The sequence below is a fragment of the Erythrolamprus reginae genome, chromosome 3 (genome assembly GCF_031021105.1).
Source record: "Erythrolamprus reginae isolate rEryReg1 chromosome 3, rEryReg1.hap1, whole genome shotgun sequence".
Lineage (NCBI taxonomy): Eukaryota > Metazoa > Chordata > Lepidosauria > Squamata > Dipsadidae > Erythrolamprus > Erythrolamprus reginae.
The window spans coordinates 49,877,412-49,900,531 of record NC_091952.1 but is presented as its reverse complement, the minus strand read 5'-3'; the positions used below and the strand labels follow the sequence as shown (position 1 = coordinate 49,900,531).

Sequence of the window (23,120 nt, the reverse complement as noted above, 5' to 3'; positions counted from 1 at the left end):
CTCATCACCCATGGGACATAGTTCTGAGCTCTCATATTTTTATCTGTCAGCGTTATGTGGTTCCTAATAACAGTTTGACATTAAACTTTGTGTCCATTAGGGGGAAGAGATTTGTGGCAATGAAAGTTGTAAAGAGTGCTGAACACTACACAGAAACAGCTTTGGATGAAATTAAATTGCTGAAATCTGTGAGTATATAGAAGTATAAATTATTACAATATAGCTTCAAATGTAATAATTTTTAAAACAGGAGGTGGTCGGTTCTTTCAGAGGTGTTTTTCAAAGTTGTGAAAAGGAGCAGTGTTTAAACAGCTGTCTAACTTTGCATGTCCCCTTTCTCTTATTAGGTAATAAGAGAAATTTCAGTTTTTGTGTGTTTAAAATATGGCTGGATTTAGTTACAATGAACCTTGAGTGGGGAATTTTGATAGACTGTTGATGTTATCATCTGCAGATGTCATTAACATTCTCTAATAGTAAGTTTTCAGGAGAATTTTATAAAGGGATTGATAATGGGAAATGCAATACAGTGGTACCTCGAGATACGAGTTTAATTCGTTCCGGACCTGGGCTCTTAAGTCGAGCAGCTCTTATCTCGAACGACTTTTCCCCATAGGAATTAATGTAAATAATTTTAATTGGTTCCAGCCCTCAAAAAACTCACAAAGTTAGTCTAAATTATGCAGAAAGACATGTTTTTAATGAAGAAATGTACATGTACATATAAATGAATAATGAAGTTTCTTTCACTTAACTTGTAAACTTTCTTAAACTTTTAAATTTACATATGTTCAACTTCTCTGCCACCCAATCCTGTAGGACAGAGGTCCCCAACCCTTTTTGCACCAGGGACCGGCTTTAAGCGATCAAGAGAGGAATGGGTGAATGAATGGACGGAGGGTGGGAAGGAAGGAAGGAAAGAGGGAAGGGACAGGAACAGAGGAAGGAAGCAAGGAAACTTATGAAAGGGGAGAGTAAGAGAGGAATGAGTGAAGGGAGGGAGGGAAGAAGGTGGGAAGGAGAAAGAAAAGAAGAAATAGAGGAATGGAAGGTAAAAGAGAGAAAGAAAAAGAGCAAGAAAGAAAGAAAGAAAGAAAGAAAGAAAGAAAGGGGGAAGGGACAGGAACAGAGGAAGGAAGCAAGGAAACTTATGAAAGGGGAGAGTAAGAGAGGAATGAGTGAAGGGAGGAAGGGAAGAAGGTGGGAAGGAGAAAGAAAAGAAGAAATAGAGGAAGGGAAGGTAAAAGAGAGAAAGAAAAAGAGCAAGAAAGAAAGAAAGAAAGAAAGGGGGAAGGGACAGGAACAGAGGAAGGAAGCAAGGAAACTTATGAAAGGGGAGAGTAAGAGAGGAATGAGTGAAGGGAGGGAGGGAGGGAAGAAGGTGGGAAGGAGAAAGAAAAGAAGAAATAGAGGAAGGGAAGGTAAAAGAGAGAAAGAAAAAGAGCAAGAAAGAAAGAAAGAAAGAAAGAAAGAAAGAAAGAAAGGGGGAAGGGACAGGAACAGAGGAAGGAAGCAAGGAAACTTATGAAAGGGGAGAGTAAGAGAGGAATGAGTGAAGGGAGGGAGGGAGGGAAGAAGGTGGGAAGGAGAAAGAAAAGAAGAAATAGAGGAAGGGAAGGTAAAAGAGAGAAAGAAAAAGAGCAAGAAAGAAAGCTGCAAGCACCCCCCCGAGCCCCCCAGGCCGGCTGCAACCTTTTAAAACACGCGCGCCGCTTCGCAGCTGTCTCCTGAAGCCGAACGCGGAAGTTAGCGTTTGGCTTCAGGAGACAGCTCCTTGGCGCTTGTGTCTCGAATTTGGGCTTGTAAGTAGAACAAAAATATCTCTCCCCTCCCAGCTCTTATCTCGAGTTGCTCTTAAGTAGAGCAGCTCTTATGTCGGGGTTCCACTGTATCATGAAATGAAATATGAATTATTGTCTAGGACCAGATAATTTGGCTATTTACTTTTTTTTTTTAAGCTGGCATGTTAGGAAGAACAAGTGCTAATGTGAGAGTGTAGCTATCTTAAGACAATCAGAAATGATGGTGCATTTGAGTACTAACTCTTTAAAAAAGAAATAAGAGGAGCTGGAAAAATTCTTAGACGGTTTGGAGGGATCTTCCTGAACTCATTTCCTTCTGTCTGTTCTGTCTGGGTTTTCCCAGACCTCCACACCCACTGAAAAAACAGCCAGACACTCTGGTAAAATCCAAAAGTAGTTTATAGCAGGAAAAAATAAGCATAAAGGAAGACCTGTCTTCACAGCAGACAGGTTACAATACTTTACAACAGGGTCCTGATGTCCAGTCAATTCCAAAAGCTTCTTGCTGGCACCCCCCCCCAAGGTTTCAAGAGTCCAAGGCACAAACCAGGATTGTAGCCACCAAAGTTCACAGACAGGTCTCACGAATCTCCAAGATAAAACTCCGCAAGCCAGGAAGGGTGGGGCCACCTTTTATCCTTTCCCAAGAGCACCACACCCAAACCCAGCTGCAACCACTAATGTTGGTAATACCTAGCCAATTGCGTTCTTCTCTCGTTAGCTCTCCTCTGTCGCATATCTATGAAGTCACTAGCATCTTCCCCCAGGGAATCCAGGCTGCTTGCTGGGGAGAGCTCCCCCTGGTGGAACTCTGGCTGTCCTTCATCTTCAGCCTGGGATTCAGCTTCTTCGTCAGTCTGCCCCTCCTGGTCCTCAGCCTCTGAGCTGGACACCGACAGCAAATCAGCCATTCCCGGAGGGGTCCCAGGCTGAACCACAACACTGTCAATTGATTTTTCTCTCTCTCTCCTTTATACAGGTCCGCAACACTGACCCAGATGATCCAAATCGAGACAGAGTAGTTCAGCTTTTAGATGACTTTAAAATCTCAGGAATTAATGGTTCCCGTATCCTTTTAATAGAGCAAGTTACAACGCATGGGTTTAAACTATTAAGTGTACATAGCCTTTAATGTATTGTAACACTTAATTTCTTGTTCAGTCATTATAACTTATGGGGCTTTGACTTTGCTGTGGTATATAATAGTACAATAATTAATATTTGCATTCCAAGCTTATCCAACTATGTTGACTTGTTTATTAGAAGCCAGGGTACATTTAAAAAAAAAGATGTATAGTTTTTTTAAACTGGGAAAAAGTCAAATTCCTTTCAGAGTATAGTGGAAAGAGGTCTATTTTTGTATTGGAAGCTTAAAAAATAATAATTTCATCCCACATAGTTCTAATCTGCTGTATCATCTCTGCGTTCAAATATTGAATGGTGTATACATCTATTAATACTGTACCATCACCCATGTTTCCTGATAGTATTCGGTCACAATACTATGAGTATTATAGATACTGCGAAGAAGTTAATGCAGACAAAAAGAATACTAATACAAAATTTCAAGAGAAATTTCATTATTGGAATAGTTTAGAAATTCACCCTTGACTCATCTCAGATATTTGTATGGTATTTGAAGTTTTAGGGCATCATCTTTTGAAATGGATCATCAAATCAAATTATCAGGGGCTTCCACTACTTTGTGTAAAACAAATCATTCTTCAGGTAAGTTTCATATCTCTTGATATATTTCAATATAAATCTTGTTTTTAATTTTTTTGCTTTTCAGAAGTTTTTAATTTTTAAAATTTGTTAAAAATACTTTTCTCTTCAGGGTTTATTAGCAATACATGCTCTTGAAAATATTCTTCTAGTTACAATGGCATGACATATGGCATCATCAATTAGTGATGGCAACCCAGGCATTGTTGATTGTGATTGCAACCCCCAGCCAAGTTCATTGTTAAACAGGAAGCCATGATTCTACTACTGTTGAATGCTAATGTAAAATACTGGTCTGCTTGTAATTAATAATCAGTAATATGTTTGAATCAATAAAGAGCACAATAATTTTATTACTGCCCTTTAATAACTGTTAGTATTGCATTTTCACTTCTGGATAGCATTGCATTCCCCCCTGACTAAATTGGTTTGTAATTTGGGAATCCACTTGACTTAGAACGTCTCAAGAAGCAGGTGGCAATTCTTAGCTAGAAGAGTTTTTGCACAATTCTTTCTTGTGTACAGAAGTTAAGACCATTTCTGTATCCAGGGGCCATAATACTACTTTGGTCTCCTTTTAGTTGGACTGTTGCTATTCACTGTAGGTGGAATTTGACTTGAAGATCATCAAGATGGTACAGCTGGTCCCAGAAATAGTGACCGGAGTAGTTAAGGGTATTTCTTGGTAAAGCTGCACTAGTTGGCATTTGGCTTCTAAATGCACAATTTAGGATGCTAGTTTTCACCTTTAGAGCCTTACGTTGCTTGGAATCTGAATATACCTGCAGGACTATTTCCTTTCAAAGATAACTTCCCATCCAGTAAGGTCTAGTAAGGAAGGCGCCATTCAGATTCCATTTCTGATGGGTTGTTATTATCAGGGACAACAGAATTGTGTCTCTTCCTCTCACCTTTGGACTGAGGTCAGCATTAAGACTGAGGTCAGCCTTGAGAAAAGCTGCTTAAACTAGGCTATTATAGAAAGCCTCAGGAGGCTTTGTAAGACTGATCATCTGCTTAGAGTAGGCAATTATTGTTCTTATCTTTTGTGAGGGAAGGTTAGTGATAGTTGTTTGGGTTGTTAGGTTTTTCTTGTTTCATCTTTGAAAGCTGCCCAGAATTACCGAGAGTGAGTTGGGCAGCCATATGCATTTTGTTAAATAAATTAATTTAATTCCCGCATTCTTTGCAAGCTGCTTTCAGACTTCTTCAAATTAAATTACCTATAAATCACAATTTTAAAAAATACTGTTAGAATTAAAGTGGACAGGAAATTTAATAGGACCCAAGCAAATTGTCAGAGGGTACTTCTGAGCTATAATTTTATCTCATGGTAAAATTGTTGTTCCTTTTTTGCAAAGCAAAAGCAAAGCAGGGCTGCAGGGCCATCTCTAAGTAACTTTGTGTGTAAAGAAAATCGGGGAAATGGAATATCTCACTAGGACAGACCACAGAAATCACTGCAATATTCCCACGTGCAGCATTGAGATCTGAGCTATCTGTTAGCATGCCATCTCTTTGGAAGGAGGAATCGTGTGAGTTAATAGGAAGTGAAAACTAAGAATGTTGAGAAAATGCTGCAAAAAGGAGGTCAATGTAAGGGTGCGATTTTTGAACAGATATGTTCATCTGTTCTTTGAGAAAGGCAAAGGGGAAATTATTTCTGTACTGTTGTCCTCAAATTGAATGGCTATGTACATGAAATCAACTAGAAATTAATCTTGATTTAAGGGAGATTATCTTGATTAAATCCTGTCTCTTTAGTATTCCATTAAATGTACTATGTTGTACGCAACCTACTTGATTTCTTTTATCTTTTCTGTGTTGCAGGTCTTGCAAGGTCTGGATTATTTGCATTCTAAATGTCGGATTATCCATACTGATATTAAACCAGAAAACATTCTGCTGTGTGTTAATGACCAGTACGTTCGTAAACTAGCTGCAGAAGCAACAGAGTGGCAAAGATCTGGAGCCCCTCCGCCTTCTGGCTCTGCAGGTTTGTGCTTCCCAATTGTTTTCACTTCAAATTTGGTTCATTGTCATGGCAACCTCAACTATTCTCATTCATCTACTCAATTCTTTTTTGCCCTGGTTTTTCCAGTGGGAAGACAGGGCAAGTGTTAACTTCTTTTTGGTGATCTAATTTGTTCTGTTAATAACCCAAACTGAAGAATGAGATATAAATTACTGAAATAAACAATATCAAATATTTCAGTTTGTTTGTAAAATGAATGTTTTATTAAAAAGAAGCTCAGGGGGAAAATTGTAAATGTAAAACATAAGATTTTTAAATTACATTAATAATTTTAGGTAGTTAAGGACAAATATGACACTGGTTTCATTTAAATCGTTTTTTAATGGCAATATACCGTATTTTTCATATTATAAAATGCACTGGTATATAGGACGCACCAATATTTTGAAGAGGTAAGTAAGAAAAAGGTTTTTGTCTTCTCTGGCCCCCAAGAGCATTCTGCAGGTCTCCCAAACTCTCTCCAGGGCCCGTTTTTTTACAAAAATGGATTAAAAACGGACTCGTTTTTGCAAAAAAACTGGGTGCTCAGAGGCTTTGGGAGGCCTGCAGAGTGTTTCTGGTGGCTAAGGGCAGGCAAAAACACCCCTGTTTTTGCAAAAAACAGTCAATTTTTTTAAAGAAAGGGGGCATCTTTGCGTTCCTCCAGCCTTCAAAAGCACTCTGCAGTGCACTGAGGTTTTGCGAAAAACAGGCCAATTTTTTGCAAAAATGGGATGCAGGGGTGCAGCTTCAGGAGACCAACAATGGCTGTATTCTGTGTATAAGACAAACCAACATTTCCACCCACTTTTAGGGGGTGGGGGAAATGTGCTTCTTATATTCTGAAAAATATGGTAGGTAGTGTTTGACGTATGGCCCTAATGGAGCCTTCCCTTTAGATTGTAAGTTAGAAGTATTTTTAATGACTTATTTTTTTACCTTGGTTCTCTTAGTCACTCATGCCCTGGTTACCTTCCAAATGGATTGCTGTAATATACATTACATTTGACTGCCCTTGAAGAATGTCAAATCAAGGTGTTAGATAGGACATTTAAAGCCAGGTTATCTGAGTGCCGCTTCTGCTCATCAAGTTCCCCAGGATAGGCATGTTGTTATTCTGGTTGGTTAGGAAGCTTCATTTGATGGACCTCCTGTTCAAGAACTAATCTGACTCTACTTATCTATTTTGAGATGAATCAGAGACGTCTCTGACATTTAAAAAAACGACGTTAGCATATTTCAGTGTTTTCCCCAAATGTGGTGGTTTTTTTCTGAATAAAATTCAGAAAATTTCATAGCATCAAAGTTTTGGGATTTTTTTTCTCAAGGAACCTTAATGCTCTGGAGATGAACCATTGTTATTATTTGTCACAGAATCAGCCAGATGTTCAGACTGAATTTGGCATTTTTATCCACCTATCGAGTCCTTCCCAAGGACCTAAGATAGGCAGATATGGATGTTGAATAGTGTTAAAAAGTATTGTCACAGGATGTAAGCTGTTCTGAGGATGACACCTTTAACACCAACAAATGGCCACATCTGCTTATCCCAGGTCTTTGGAAAGGTCTCAGTAGGTGGATTAAAAATGCCAGTTCCAGTCTGAACATCTGGCTGATTGTGTGATGAGCTATGATAATAGTATTATTTGCTGTCCACCGTGCAATTTGAGGTGACTGAGAAGCTATATTTTAATGAGAATATCTACATAAACGCACATTTTATGCTGCTGGCATCTTAATAGAAACAATAGTCTGCTTAATAAAGATTTGTGTATTGTACAACTTGTACTGCACCGTTGCTACTTGGATGGAAACACGCTAATGGTACTTCTGCTTTATTTCACAGTGAGTACTGCACCGCAGCCCAAACCAGTAAGTTTCATTATTTCTTCTTTTTATATTTAGATGATACATAACATAATGGGAGATGATCTGGTTATCATTAACTGTGGCTGGGATTTTAGATTTTAAGAGTTAAAATATCTGGGCCCTGCGCCTTTCTAAAAGCACAGAGGTAATGGATTTCATTTTAATGAAACACTTTTCCTTGTCACAAAGCTCTTTTTGTGCTGTCACGTAGTAAAACCAGAAGATGCTTCTCCCCAACTTTGATGAAATTGTGCTGGAGAAGGTTCAGCAATACGTTGTCAAGAAGTAAAGCAACTTTGTTCTTTAAAGCAGTGAGATTCCATTGCTTCTTTAAGAGCATTTCACTTAAATCCTCATGGAAATGAACTATTCCTTCAAAAATTTGCACAGCCCTACAACATTTTTACTTCATGAAGAAATGATGGTTCTTTATTAATCATTGGCATATAGCAGGCAGTAAAACATTAGCATTAGTTTGTAAAGCACAAAGAAATATTGATACAATTCAAGAGTGTTGTAATTTTCAACTTTGAATGAAAACTCTTAATACTTAAAATAGTGGTATTAAACCAGGGATCCCCAACCCCTGGTCTGTGGCCTACTACCGCACCCTGAGCCTTTCAGAATTGGATTATGGAGGGGACAGGTGAGCGCACATACCTGTGCATTCTCACTCACACAAGCAGTGAGTGAGCATGTGTGTAAATATCCTCATTTGTGTAAGCAGTGAGCAAGCAGTTGAGTGCATGCTCCATTTGCTGCTCATGTCAAATTATCCCCTCTCCCCTCCCACCACTCCACAAAGAGTACTCGGAGAGGGGCGGCATATAAATCCCAATAAATAAATTCAATAAATAAATAAAACAAAAGCCAAAACATTTGGGACACTCTGCATTAAACCACCTATAGGTAAAACAGCTGTTGCCACAGAGACTTTCCATGTAGCATCTTTGCTATAGTATACTTAATAGCCAATGAAATTCTGAGAACAGGAGAGAGATTGAAATAAAGCTGAACTTTACAATCCAAATGATGGCTGTTTAGATGGAAGTATGTTGTGTTGAACCAAGTGATATTTCTTACTAGCCATTACTAGATTCAGTGTGTGTAGTATCTCTCTTTAATGATTCGTAGGGAATTTCTCTTTTATTATTTATATGAATTTGGGGAAAAATGCCTACTAAATTACTATTACAATAAACAGTAGACCCGTAAAAGTTAGCTGATTTGCATTTATCTCTTAGGCTGACAAAATGTCCAAAAATAAGAAAAAGAAATTGAAAAAAAAGCAGAAACGACAAGCGGAACTGTTGGAGAAGCGAATACAAGAAATTGAAGAGATGGAGAAAGAAACACCTCCTCTGCAAAATGAGTGTGAGGAACAACAAGAAGTGGAGAGACCAGTTGAACTAATTTTAAAAGAAAGCTCCCCAGATGAGGAGCTGTCAGTAAAGACAGGTATTGGTCTCTGGGAAAATATGTTTGGGATCAACTTATTACTCTAATCCTGTATTCTTTGATATAATCCTGCATTCTTTGAAGCTGAGCAGGTCTTAAAAATAGAAATTTGAATTGATAAAAAGTTTCAAGACATTCGGATTGCTACAAATTTTAATTGGTTAAATTAAATTTTCCTAACATGTATAATAGATGTTTAAACCTAAGTAATGTTCAGACCACTGTTATCTCTGGGCCTAAACTATCTCAGAAGACGGTGATGGAGAAAAATGATGAGAGGAAGTGTTATTTATACTATCTTGGAAAAAAAGATGGGATATCAGCAGCAGTGATAATTATTAGAATGGCCCCCACCCTCCTTGTCTTTTGCAAGTTACTCAAGACCCACCTATATCGCCAGGCATGGGGGAACTAAGAAATCTCCCCCAGGCTTTCTTATATTTTATGTTTGGTATGTATGTGTTGTATGGTTTTAATTGTTGGGGTTTTTTATGTAATTTTATTATTAGATTTGTTTCATTATTATACTGTTTTTTATTACTGTTGTGAGCCACCCCGAGTCTTCGGAGAGGGGTGGCATACAAATCTAATAAATAAATAAATAATAATAATAATAATAATAATAATAATAATAATAATAATAATATTTTTTTAAAATATGGTTGACTAGTCTGTATTTCCAGTTCAGGGTACATTGTGATTCCTTTTGTGTATGTGCTTCCCTTGACCCATAAACATAGTTCCTCCTTTCTTTCTTTTTTCAGAGCAAAGTAGCTTAATGGAGGGAATTGAAAAATGTGTAACAGAGATCAATTGTAATGGATTGGTGCAAATGTCTGCCTTCTCGAAATCCATCCATCAAGTGTCTGTGAAAGTTGAGGATGACGTTCATAATGCCAATGATTTCACTGGCCCTTCTCAAGAGCAGGAAGAAGAGAGCAGTGCTTATAGCCAAAGCAATGGTGGTTCAGAGAACCTAACACAGGAAGCAATATCACAGCTTCCTGTATCCTTAATTTCAGAAGTCCTGGATTCAATGGTTTGTCAAGAGCCCACATGTGAGGAACAGTATTTAAATGCACAGCAGATCATCCAATTACAAGAAAGCATCAGGTCAGAAATTCCTTCAGAAGATGAGAATGAAAACAATGGGTCTTCTGAAAACAAAGGTACAGCACATTGATTTTTTTTTTTGTCAGAAATAAATTGTTTATTTTCAAGGAGAATATTCTTTTTAAAAAATGTAACAATAAGCTGCTCAGAGTTGCCTCAAAGTATAAAAAGGGTGACATATACATTTAATTTTAAAAATCCTAATATTTCATGGTTATAGAAATATTCCTAATATTTCATGGTTATATTGATTTTTTCTAAGCACTTGCCGTATATGTTTAATCTTAAAGGGTCTTGTACAACATGTTACTGTTTTTAAAATTAGACCATGTATAATCCACAATTTCAGTTTGATATATTTTAAGTTTAATTACACAAAATCTATAGTTAGTCAAAATGGAAGGGGATTCTATGGTTTAAGGAGATTAGCAAGCTTGATTCCCACTACAGTTTATAGCTAAGCCATTGTTTATTATAATTTCTAAACCATCTCATTGGCATTAATTTTATGAAAGATGTTCCAAAGGTTTTTTTGACAAAAGGTATCTCCAAACTGCATTTTTTATTGTAAGCTGCCTAAAGTCACTTAAATAAGATGGGCAATGTAGAAATTGGATGGATGGATGAGTGGGAGGGTGGGTGGATGGATGGATGATAGATAGTTGAGCTAACTAATGTTTATCCTGAGTCTAGAAAAAGCTGCTGCTGGTAATTTCCTCCTTAATCCACTTGAATCTGGGAATGCAGATAAACTCAAAGTGAAGATAGCTGATCTAGGAAATGCTTGCTGGGTGGTAAGTTTACTTTCCATACTGAATGCCAACATTGCTAATTTTGCAGTTTGCTAGAATGAACATAGTTATCATTTAAAATATATTAACATATGTATACAAATGCAAACTTAATTTGTTCATAGTTCTTAAATTGTTCCTTGTTCCTTTGGAAAGAATGGTTCTTTTTCATACAAATTTTCAAAATACTTCATTTTATTGGGCAGGATTTAAGTAGAACTGTTAGAATTTCACCCTATATATGTATTTTAAAGTACTGTAACTCCAAATTTTAATCCAGAAATGAGAATTCCAGCATCTGTCCCCTCAATTTGGAAAAAGCATCTTTTCTCTACTAGCAACCAGCTTATTGTGGCTGCTATAGAGCAAAGAGGTATTAGTTTCATAGATAGCATAGGTGGAATGGCAAGATCATTTCCCCTCTTTTTATTTTGCTCTATATTCAGACCAAAGAATATTAACTTTTTACTCAGAACTGAAAATAAATAAAGGTCTATGACTTTTCTGAAGGCTATTGTTGTATAGCTACTCTGCCTCATTTCTGGGTTTCTATGAGGCAATTCTGCTTATTTGTGTGAAACTATTCAGTTTTCCTATACAGATTAAGGAAGAAAAGATGCAGTATCTTTCATTATCCCTTTAAGTGATAAAACAGAAATGTTTAGTATGAAAGCATACTAAGATTTTTTAAAATTAATTAATATGTTAAATGTTTTATGCCCTTGCAAGAAAAGGCAAAATTGAAGTTGATTCTATTATTTGTTTTTCATTATACTTTGCATGTAAAGCATACAAAAATGTTATATCCAATCATTTAATTTAGAAAAATATGTAATGTTATAGTATCTGCAATATTACATGTGTAAAATATGTAAAAAGAACTAATTATTAAATGTATGAACATTTATGTAAGACAGCCTTCCCCAAGGTTGTCCCAATATTCCCATACTTTTGATCCACGCACCCCACCGTCATGGAAAAGCTACTATTGACTAATGAACAGAGCACGCATCCCAAGATTCATGGTTTATGTCATCTCAGCACATTTTCTGCATTGAAATAATGTTTTAATAATCTAATTTAGTCATAGAAGTTCCACTGATCTTTGTTTGAGAAAACTATGTTTTTATAGAATGTGGATGGGGAGTTTCTATCCCATCATTTGTATTGCTATTCCAACTTTCTCTTATTCTGCAGATTCATATTCTAAAGGTGGTTACTGAGATTCAGTGTTCGGGATAGGATTTCAAGACATCAAAAAGCAATTGTAGCATATTTCTTTTTAAAAAAATACTAGTTTAGGACATAGCAGTGGATGGTCTGCTTTAGCTGTGCTTCTAGTGCTTGAAAAATGATGGAAGAGGACAGTGTGGCTTTTAAAAAAACAACTTCAAACTGTTCTGCTTCTAAAAATGTAATGCTAAGTAGTTGGAATTTGTTTTAAAAGAGAAGGGCACAGTTTGGATAATTGATTAAAACAGGATCTTAATGGAAACTATAATAAATAGAATGAAATATATTTATGAGAGAGAGAAAAGAAAAAATCAGGCAATTTCTTTACCATCTTTTTCCCTAACTACATTGTTTGTAATGCTATGGGTCCCCTGGACTTGAATGGATGCCTCCAGTGAACTTTGTGGGATTTACTATTGTTAAAGAGGTATAAAAGCGGTCTATAAATATACAAAATAAGGCTTTCCTCAAATGTGTATCAGAATCAGTAGGGACTCCGGCTTGGGATGGGTTGGACTAGATGACCTACCAGGTCCCTTCCAACTTTAATAATAAATATAAATAAATAAATCTTAGTGCTCCCTTGAGGGTTTACATTAAAAGTGAGTCAGATCATTATAACCTCCTCCTTAAATTATAAAAACTAGAAATTAGAGATGCACTTCTTACCAAGCATAGAAAAACTTCCTTTGCTTCAAGTTGTAACACATTTCTTCTTCTACAGCATAAACATTTTACAGAGGACATTCAAACAAGGCAATATAGAGCTTTGGAAGTACTGATTGGAGCAGGATATAGCGCTCCAGCTGATGTTTGGAGCACTGCCTGCATGGTAAGCTCGGTTGTACTACTACCTAAACCTCTTGTACAGTTTTATTCACAATTTGGTAGGAGTCTGTAAGTCCAATCACAAAAAACTGACTTGACTTCTACAGTGCTATATCATTTTATGTTGGATATCACTCCTGAAATCTGATGTTTTGAAAAGCAATATTTGGATTACTTTAAATGCCTTTTTTAACAGGGCATTTCATTTGATAAAAATGACTTATTTTAATTTTAAAACTGAGAAGTACAAAGATCTAACATTTAAAACCACTTAGAAGTCTGAAATCCAGTTAGTATTTGCCTAGTTAACAAAAGAGTAAAGCCTTAAATATCGCCTTAAATCAAATTAGTGAGAATCTGAAGTATGTTTCAAAGCACGTCTAGGACACATCTAATTTACAGAGTCATTATGCATTACAGAATAATTAGAATTATGCTTTAGCACTTAGATCATTTACAATTCCCCCCCCCCTGAAAATTATTGTCATTTTCATCTTCAGGCATTTGAACTGGCTACAGGTGACTATTTGTTTGAGCCTCACTCTGGTGAAGATTACTCTCGGGATGAAGGTGAGAACTATGCCAGAACTGTGCTAAGTAGCAGAACTGGATAATAAGAAAATCAAAGAAATATGTTGGGGGGGTTTTCCTAAAAGAAAATCAATGTTAGATTCTCCTAGATTCAAGCATCTTGGAGAACGTTAAAGTTTGGCTATAAATTAGAAGCATGACTAGCAGAATCAATTTCTGCTTTTGCAATAGTAATCCCAGCTATATTTATGTCTATATTAAGGACACGAATTTGACACATATTTTTCAATAAGCATTTGGTGAAATTTGTTTTATATTTCAAAATAATTGGGACAAAATTATAAATACAGCCATGCAAAATGACATGAGCTGCAAAGAGACAAATTCAGACATTAAGTTTACAAAAATGTCTTAAACTATATTTCAGGACACAATTAAATGGGTTCAGACTTAGGATTTCAGTTTCAATTTATCAATCACTGTACATTGCTTAAAAGTTCTTGCTGTTAAATTTGAAGGCCATGCAGTAGAAATTTCAGAAGTAAAAATCAAACCACATAAATACATTGAATTATTCTTGCAGAAGGATATATAAATGGGAATCATAATGTATGTTTTACTTATTAAAATGACTCATAATTACTAAAAAAGCGCAAACTGTTAAGGGATTCTCTTTTAAACTTTTTTAAATATTTAAATTATTTGGATTTGTTACGATTTGTTTATGCCTTGTTGTGAACCGCCCCGAGTACGCGGAGAGGGACGGCATACAAATATAAATAAATAAATAAATAAATAAATAAATAAATAAATCCATCCATCCATAGCAATATCTCTGGGAGTCCTCAAGAAAGCCAGGTTTATGAGATTTCCGCATATTAGGAGATCCCCCCCCCCCAAATGGAGGTAGATGTTTTTGCTACGTTCTTTCATCCATAGAATTTCTAAAAACTGCACATCTAATCCCAAGATTCACAATAAAATCAGTATGAGTTCATTCTAATTCTTATAGTCTCTTCCTTATTTTCTCCCTGGAAGCACAGATCATATCGCATTGATTATAGAACTTCTGGGAAAAATACCTCGTAAGCTCATTATAGCTGGAAAATATTCCAAGGAGTTTTTCACCAAAAAAGGCAAGTGGGAAAATAATTTGACTTTTAAGATTTTATTGTAAAGTTTGTTGTAAAGTTGTACTATGTTTCTGAAACATTTCAAGAGCATTGAACTTCAAGTGCAATGAAAATTGATTCTAGACTGTTTCTGTCTGAATGAATGAATGAATAAATAAAAAATAAATAATAATAATAATAAATAAATAAATAAATAAAATAAAAAATAAGTAAATAAATAAAAAATTAAATTTAAAAAATTTAAAAAAAATTAAATAAATAAATACCTTTTGAAGATCTAGCACATTGTCTCCTCTCCAAGAGCAGAAGGACAGCAGGACCAGCATGTCCTGCTCGGCTTCTCTGACTTACCGAAGCTGCTTGCCACTCCTGGAGCGGCAGGCAGTTTTGGTGAATCTCCAAAGGCTTCCAGTCTTAGCATGGAAAAGTGTTTGCATGCCCAAAGTGAGACTTTGGGGCAGTGAACCTGCTTTGCTTGAGGCCTCTTGTTGTCATGCAAACACTTTTCCTCCAGAGGTTGGAACCTTTTGGGTGCCCTGATCGCACATGAATTGCTGTTTCCAAGCCCCCTGTTTGCATACAGATGAAGTTTCCAGGCTTTGTCAGGTCTCTGTCCTGATGAAAAGTGTTTGAGCGCCTATGGAACACTTGGAAACGGAGCGATTTGTGTGGGATCAGGGCACCCTGAAGGTTCCAGTCTCCAGGGGAGAAGCGTTTGCACGCCAACAAGAGGTTTGAAGCAATGCTTGTTCGCTGCCCCAAAGACTCACTATGGTGTGTAAATGCTTTTCCGCATCACTAGGAAAAACCAATACAAAAAAAAAAAGAGTTTCATCTTTAGGGTTGGTCTCTTCTAGGCCTGACCGGATTGATCCAAAAGTATAAAATCACTAATGCAATGACATCCTGTATAACAGGAAGTCCAGTTTCATATGTTTCTGCACATTTTGTTTTCAATATTGAAAAGAATTAGCTTTTATTTTGAGTGATAAATTCATTTATTTGGTTTCTTTGAAGATCAGGAAGAAAACTTAGAACATCAAATTTCTCACCGGTGCTTTGGAATCTAGATTACTTAAAACATGTTCTGCTATGCAGTGCTAATCTCCCTGCCTGCCTACCTGCATAATGCAGATTATGAATTTTGAAGCAGAAAAAACTCCGTTTCCTTCTTTTTTTGAAAAATGCATCTTTTAACTCAGTTCTGGGAATTGTTTGGTTGGCTTTCCTTCACTTATTTGTATTCATCTTTCTGTTACTGTTCACAGGCGATCTGAAGCACATTACTAAATTAAAGCCATGGGGTCTCTTTGAAGTATTAGTGGAAAAATATGAATGGTCCCAAGATGATGCAGCTGCATTCACAGACTTCTTATTACCTATGCTGGAGCTGAATCCTGAAAAAAGAGCTACAGCAGCACAGTGTCTCAGGCATCCCTGGCTCAACCCTTAAACACTCCAGTCTGATACGGTGGTCCTCTCATTGGGTATATAAACACACACAAAGACACACACATACATACACACACCACACACACCTAGATGTCCCAGCTGTCCCTTTTCCTTCTTCCAGGTCAACCTTTTCCTTGTTGATTTTCAGAGTGAAACTTCTCCCTGAAGGCTTTTTAGATTTTAGATAAATCTAACTGTTCATGTGAGATTGTGTATTTGACTTGGTGGGGACTATTATTAGCCAGTGGACATCCAATATGATTTGCAGTGATTGGAGTTTGCCAAAGAATTTTTACGGGAATGTGAAATTGTTGCATAGTCTCTTCCTTACACAGATACCTTACCTTGAAGGAAACCTTCATGGGGATCTACTCCCTTAAATATATTGCAGTCATCCCAAGGGGGATGTGAAGAGCTTGTGAATCCCTCCTTAGCTCACTGACTCTGGGAGTCATTTCTTAGTGCACATTCAGTTGCTGGCAGTAAGAGGAAAAGTAGCAGATGGCACCAAGGTGGTAGCTCCATGAGGAGCACTAGACTCAACTAAATCCTTAGGTGTCTGCTCTGTTGCTTGGATAACTTTTTTTTTCTTAATTTTTTGGGACATACTTTTCTTTAGCCATTGAATCTTTTGAAATTATTTACATATCTATATAGAGAGATATAGATATAGATATATATAAAACGTATACACACATGCCATTTTTGATCTTTGGTGCTCAGGGTAATTCTGAGACCAATGACCTTTGCTCTCCAAAGGTGGGACATATAAACCTGAATAAGTTTCACAAGGGAAATAAAATGAAAGGATGTGGTAAAAGTCAGCATTTCTGCAGTATGGATCTATGCATTTATTGCCTGCAGAGGGGAGTCAAGAGTACCTAAATTCTATGCCAGGTCTGTCCAATACATAGCCTTGGGCAATATGTTATTGCCAGCCTGATAATGTGGCGCAAGAGTGCTTGATAAAAACTTTCTGCAACCCAACCTGGAGTTCAAAAGTAGGAATATACCAAGTTTGTGGCAGTCCACTTGTTAACATAGGTCTGCTTTATGCCATTGGTGTCATATTGGTCATGTATGAAATTGTATTTTTATTAAAGAGCAGTTCTCAGATAGATTATATCCTTACTGTAAAAGAAGGGAAGATGGTATTAGTGCTATCTTTCCAGCCTTGCTATATCCCCAGACCTAGAACCAACAAATGTTAATGAATGTAATGTTATCAACTATGTTAACTAGTCTAGAATGCTAGACTCTAGAAAGTACCTTTTTAAATAGAATGCTGTTTTTACTTATATATTAACTTCAGGACAAACTGTCTTAATTTTCTTCCAGTAGAGATAAAGTGACAGTTCTGATTTCAAAATCATTACAAGTATACTGTTCAGCAGAATATATTGTAACTTTTAAACTCTAAGAAGAAGAACTGGTCGTGACTGAATTTTATCAGATTTTTTAAAAATTAGAATACAAAACACTTGTTAATTTTACAGTAAGCACCTCCTAGACTATCTCTGTTTACTTCTTTTAAACATCTTCTGTATTCAGATGTAATGACAGGTTTGGGGTAGCTAGGACTTCAGTTACTTCCTAACAATGGACCAAATAGAGTTTTGAGACTAGAAAATTCTCCAAGGCTGGAAAGTACTAGAGAACTGATATGTTTCAGTCACTGTTTGGAACAATTCAGTTCATATGCCAGTAATAAGATCATTCTTTTCGTTGTGTGGTAAATCCTGATCTAGAGTCCTTTTAAGATGCATCCCTTTGCCGAAAAGAAAAATAAATCTGGTTAGCATGTGTTTAAAAAGCTACCATATCTCCTTTTTATTTAGTCATGTAACAAGACTGGGGTTTTAGCAAAATGTTTGTTTTCATTTAGGAAAGCTTAAATAAAGTTCTTTGTGTATAATCTTAAAAAGGAAAAGAAAAATGTTCCAAAAGTTTTAATTTTATTCTTTGGGGTATCTTGTCTCCCAAAAGCACTTCCGTGCCTGTCTGTAAAAAGATTTAGGATAGAACTTAGAACATATGTTAGTACTTCCTCTCTGAATACTGTGAAGACATTCTGGCAAGAAGAATTGAACTTTGGTGACATTGTAGCCTCATTTGCATATCCTGACCATCTGACTAGAATAAGAGGCATCTCTTGGTTGTAGTAAATGCTTATTCTCCAATGAAGGAGGCTGCTCACAGCTCTTTTGCACTAAAAGAGACGTTCTGAGGTAGTACGAGTGGTAGCTTGTCTGGATTGTCTGCGTACTTTGTAGTTCACATCAGGTTCACTCAACTTACAAATTACCATAAAGTGCTCACTAACCAATTTGTACTTGTTTTTTTGACCTAAAACTAGAAGGAAAATACATTTTTATTCTTTCTATTGCGTGTATTGTCTTTTTTTTCCCTTTGTAAATATCGCACAATAAACAGATTATCCAATAATCCACAGATACTTTGGATATGCTGTGTATGTTCACCTAAAGTATTTCTTGTAGAGATTTTATGAGACATTCTGTGAAATATACATGGTATTCAGATGCTAAGCATAAACATAATACAACTTGTTGAATAAGATCAAACTGGTCACAAGGATGGTATTTGAACCTAGTCAATGAAAGAATTAAATATGAGCGCTACTGATGCAATCCTATGAGTACTAAATATAGCTTTGTAAATTAGGTGATAGGAGGAAGGAGAATATTTCATTTTCAACTAATGTTACATACTGTACTTTTTCTGCTGCTTATTTTTAGCCAAATCCATCATCAATGCAGTACTTAGACCAGAGTGAGTTGAAAGAGAAAGAAAAAAGCATGGAAGATAAATGCAACTAATTAACTACGTAAAGGAAAACAGTTGCTGTTTTCCTTCCATTTTTCTGAATGAACTCTGTATGAACGCATGTGCTTGAGTTCTTGCTGGGCTTCTTCCACATATACACTTTAGGAACAGAAGAAGCACAGCAGAGCCTGTGTCCAGAGAGGGCAACAGAAATTAAGGAAAATGGAGGAAGGAAAACAATATCCTTCCATTTCCAGAGATCATCGTGGATTGTGTGAGAAAGTCAGGATTCTGAATTCAAGAGAAGTTTAAATTTGGAGTTCCTTTTATTGTTTTTAAAATTGCTAATCACTAATGAATATGATAGAAAGTCAGCTGACTTAGTGGCATAGGTTTATTAGAGTACCGCATGTATGGCTGCCAGTTGGACATATCCTGAGTTTATATTTAATAATGCAGCGAGCCTTTGATTCTTGCAACAAGCTTCTCCCTTGAAACCAAGGTAACTGAGCTGAAGATCCTTAGAAAGGTACAAATAAGACCTTAAATATAGCATCTCACTTCTAGGTTAATAGATTCCTTGTTGTTAATGAAAGGAGTTTACTGGGAAAGGACTTTTCAAGGGTAAAAGAGAGGTGTCCTCATAGGAAGAATTCAATCCTTGGATGTTGAACTTGTGTTCTACTGAGGGGAGCAGGCCGGCTGTGGGTTGTAGATGAATCAAGCATTGGAAATAGAAGTGAGGGATACAATGCTTGTGGACTTTGCATACAGGCTGTCCTCAACCTATGACTGCAATTGAGCCCAAAATTTCCTGTTGCTAAGTCCTCGGAGAGGGGCGGCATATAAATCCAATTAAACTTTAAACCTTGGTTACATGCATTGTGACTCATTTTACGACCTTTCTTGCTACAGTGGTTAAGCAAATGGCCACAGGTGTTAAATTAATGACTTTGGCCATTGACTTTGCTTGTCAGAAAGTCACAAAAGGGGATGACATGTCCCTGGGACACTGCACCCATCATAAATATGAGTCAATTATCTCATGTGTCTGAATTTTGATCAATGACCATGGGGATGCCGCAATGGCCATAAGTGTGAAAAACAGTCATAAGTCGCTTTTTGAATGTAACTTTGAAACTGTTATTAAGTCGAGGATTATCTGTCCTATGCAAATAGGTTGTTGGATAGTACCAAAATCAGTAGCCTTCATAGGAATTAATATTTCATTAGTCGGCCAATTCTGAAAACCAAATGTAGGCAGCTAAATAGTATATTAAGGTCCAGGCCTGCTTAAGTATCCTTAAAAACATCTAATAAAACATTCTAGGACAATTAATAAAGTAATAACTTTTACATTTTTTCTTAAAAACTAAACATTTAAAATAAAATAAAAACCTCACACATACTATCATACCGAATATATTCATTGGGGAGAGGCTGGGGTCTAATGGCCCCAGGCCTGGCAACATAAATGTGTTTTCAAATTCTTACGGAAGGCAAGAAGGGTGGGGGCAGTGCAAATCTGGTGGGAGTTGATTCCAGAGGGCCGGGGCTCCCACAGAGAAGGCTCTTCCCCTAGGTCCCACCAGCCGGCACTGTCTGGCTGATGGGATCCTGAGGAGACGAACTGTGGGACCTGACCGGATGCTGGGAATCGTGCGGCAAAAGGCAGTCTCAGAGATAATCTCGTCCTATGCCATGTAGGGTTTATAGGTCATAACCAACACTTTGAATTGTGTCCGGAAACCAATCGGCAGCCAATTCAGTCCGCAGAGTGATGGAGAGATGTGGGCATATTTTGGAAGGCCCAAAACTGCTCGTGTGGCTGCATTTTGGACGATTTGAAGTTTCCGAACACTCTTCAAAGGTAGCCCATGTAGAGAGCATTGCAGTAGTTGAGCCTTGAGATGATAAGGACATGAGTGACCATGAGCAAAGACTCCCCGTCTAAATAGGGCCGCAACTGGTGCACCAGGTGAACCTGGGCAAACACCACCCTCGCCACAGCCGAAAGATGGTTTTCTAAAGTTAGCTGTGGATCGAGGAGGACGCCCAAGTTGCAGACCCTCTCTGAGGGGGTCAATAATTCCCTCCCCCGACGGTAATGGACAGACAGATGGACATGTCCTTGGCAGGCAGTACCCACAGTCACTCCATCTTGTCTGGATTGAGCCTGAGCCTGTTGACACCCATTCAGAACCTGACAGCCCCCAGACACTGGCACATTACTTCCACTGCTTCACTGAGTGGACACAGGGTAGAAATGTACAGCTGAGTATCATCAGCGTACTGATGGTAACTCACCCTATGCCCCTGGATGATCTCACTCGGGGGTTTCATGTAGATATTAAACAGCAGGGGAGAGAGGATTGACCCCGAGGAACCCCACAAGGTAGGGACCTAGAAGTCGACCTCTTACCCCCTGCTAACACCAACTGCGACAGACCAGAGAGGCAGGAGAAGAACCACCGTAAAACAGTGCCTCCCACTCCCAACCCCTCCAGTCGGCACAGAAGGATACCATGATCGATGGTATTGAAAGCCGCTGAGAGATCAAGAAGCACCAGGACAGGATAAACCCCTGTTCCGGGCCCGCCAGAGATCATGGACTAAGACGGGCCCCTGTCACCTCGACTGACTCATACTCTGCATTCCAATCGGAGTCAAGATCAGTCCGGATCTGAGTGATTTTATCTGCGACAAACTGGTTAAATGCCTCAGCACTACCCTGCACGGGTTCCTCAATATTTTTAAACTGTAATTTAGATTTGTTGTAAATTGTTTCACTTTGTTGTGAGCCACCCCGAGTCTGCGGAGAGGGGTGACATACAAATCTAAATAATAAATTAAATAAATAAATAAACTCCCCCCTGATTAAGGAGGGAGCAGTCACCCTAAACAGGGTGGCTGGACGGGATTCTGCAGACGCAATCAAGCCGACACTGTATGCACGTCTTGACCTGATTGCCACTTTGTAAATCTTAATATGAGCTTTTACAATTGTTCGGTCAGATTCAGATCTTGTTTCCTCCACCGCTTCTCTAGGCTTCTCTTCTGGTGTTTCATTCCCTGGAGCTCCTCGGTGAACCAAGGAGATCTCCAGGGTCTTGATAGTGAGAGGCCACACAGGCACAATTCGGTCTAGAGCCTCCGTTGCAGCTGTATTCCAGGCTGCAGCAAGAGACTCCGCCAAACTGTGTACAAGCGAATCTGGCAAAACCCCAAGCCCCCTTTTGAAAACCTTCTGGATCCATCAGGCATCTGGGGTGGAACCTCCTAATCGGTTCTGCCTCCCTGCGTAAATCTCTATTACAAATGATAATGTGGAAGATGGAACAGAAAACCAATGGAATGGTGTCATAGGGATACGGTCATCCCTGAAAGTGACCTTTATAAAAGGATAGAGCAGTATGCAGGGATGAAGTGGAGTGCTTTCTACATCATAGAGCCAGTGGCACACTGAGCCATATTGGCGCGCATGTGAGCTCAGGTATGGCGTACATAGACGCATCAGCCAGCTAATTTTCAGGCCTTCTGGGCCCATTGGGAGTTGGGAAATAGCCTGTTTTCAGCCTCTGGTGGGGGTGGGGAAGGCTCTTTCCACCCTCCCCAGCCTCCTAGAAAGGCTCTGAAGCAGTGTGAAAAAGAGTGTGCCATTGAGTGCTTCGAGGAGGAGCATGTGCATGCATAAGGGGACGCATGGAATTATGGCTGTGGGCACGGATGTCTGCAAATCCCCCTTTTGGCAAACAAACCAAAAGGTTCCCACTCACTCATAAATATATAATGTATTCAAAAGCTTTGAAAGATCCATCTCTCAGAATTGCTTTGTGGCAAATGTAAATTGGATATACAAATATACTATCACCTCTTGATTGAAATGCAAGAGTGTTCTGCCTGGCAGGCTGGCCACCCAAACAAGACAATTATACAAACACACACAGAAGCTTGCAAAAGACAAAAGGTTTCTTCATGTACAAAATGGGCTGAAAGCCTCGACGACTGCAAAAGAAATGCTGGTTTATGAATCCAGGGGTCAGGATTAACGACTCAAGCTGGCAACAAAAGTCTGGCTTACGTCAGCCAATTACTCACTTTAAATGTCAGAACTCCAAAATTGTCCAAAAGAAAAACCAAACCACGAAGCATCAAAATCTCTATCTCTTTCAAATCTGAAGGATAAATTCCCACACTGCCTTCTGCAAGACTTTCCCTTTTTAACCCTGCTGTAGTGTCCTTAATTACTGACAGCTGTGACTTAGAATCTCCACCTGCGTCTGTGCAGCTGCTCCTGGCGTCTCAGCATTTTACGGACCCTGACCTTTAGAATGGGATCATCCATCACCCCTTCCTCGTCTGACTCGCAGGAGGTTCTGACTAGAGA

At 38.0% G+C, this 23,120-nt stretch overlaps 2 protein-coding genes across 3 annotated transcripts in view; both read left to right on the top strand.

Annotated features, from left to right (window-relative positions):
• Positions 1–18,330, top strand: part of SRPK1 (SRSF protein kinase 1) — a 38,751-nt gene extending 20,421 nt beyond the window's left edge. Inside the window, exons 5-16 of one of the 2 annotated variants that reach the window (XR_011558537.1) lie at positions 101–188; positions 2,782–2,869; positions 3,424–3,530; positions 5,358–5,523; positions 7,388–7,413; positions 8,655–8,868; positions 9,633–10,037; positions 10,675–10,775; positions 12,730–12,837; positions 13,334–13,403; positions 14,403–14,500; positions 15,766–18,330. Coding sequence is in view for 1 of the 2 variants with exons in the window: in XM_070745189.1 (XP_070601290.1) it covers positions 101–188; positions 2,782–2,869; positions 3,424–3,530; positions 5,358–5,523; positions 7,388–7,413; positions 8,655–8,868; positions 9,633–10,037; positions 10,675–10,775; positions 12,730–12,837; positions 13,334–13,403; positions 14,408–14,500; positions 15,766–15,950 (1,651 nt within the window). In the remaining variant the exon portion in view is untranslated. The remainder of the gene's footprint in view (positions 1–100; positions 189–2,781; positions 2,870–3,423; positions 3,531–5,357; positions 5,524–7,387; positions 7,414–8,654; positions 8,869–9,632; positions 10,038–10,674; positions 10,776–12,729; positions 12,838–13,333; positions 13,404–14,402; positions 14,501–15,765) is intronic. The other variant, XM_070745189.1, reaches the window with a different exon arrangement.
• Positions 1–23,120, top strand: part of FKBP5 (FKBP prolyl isomerase 5) — a 1,202,894-nt gene that overhangs the window by 966,045 nt on the left and 213,729 nt on the right. The gene's annotated exons all lie outside the window — the stretch shown is intronic.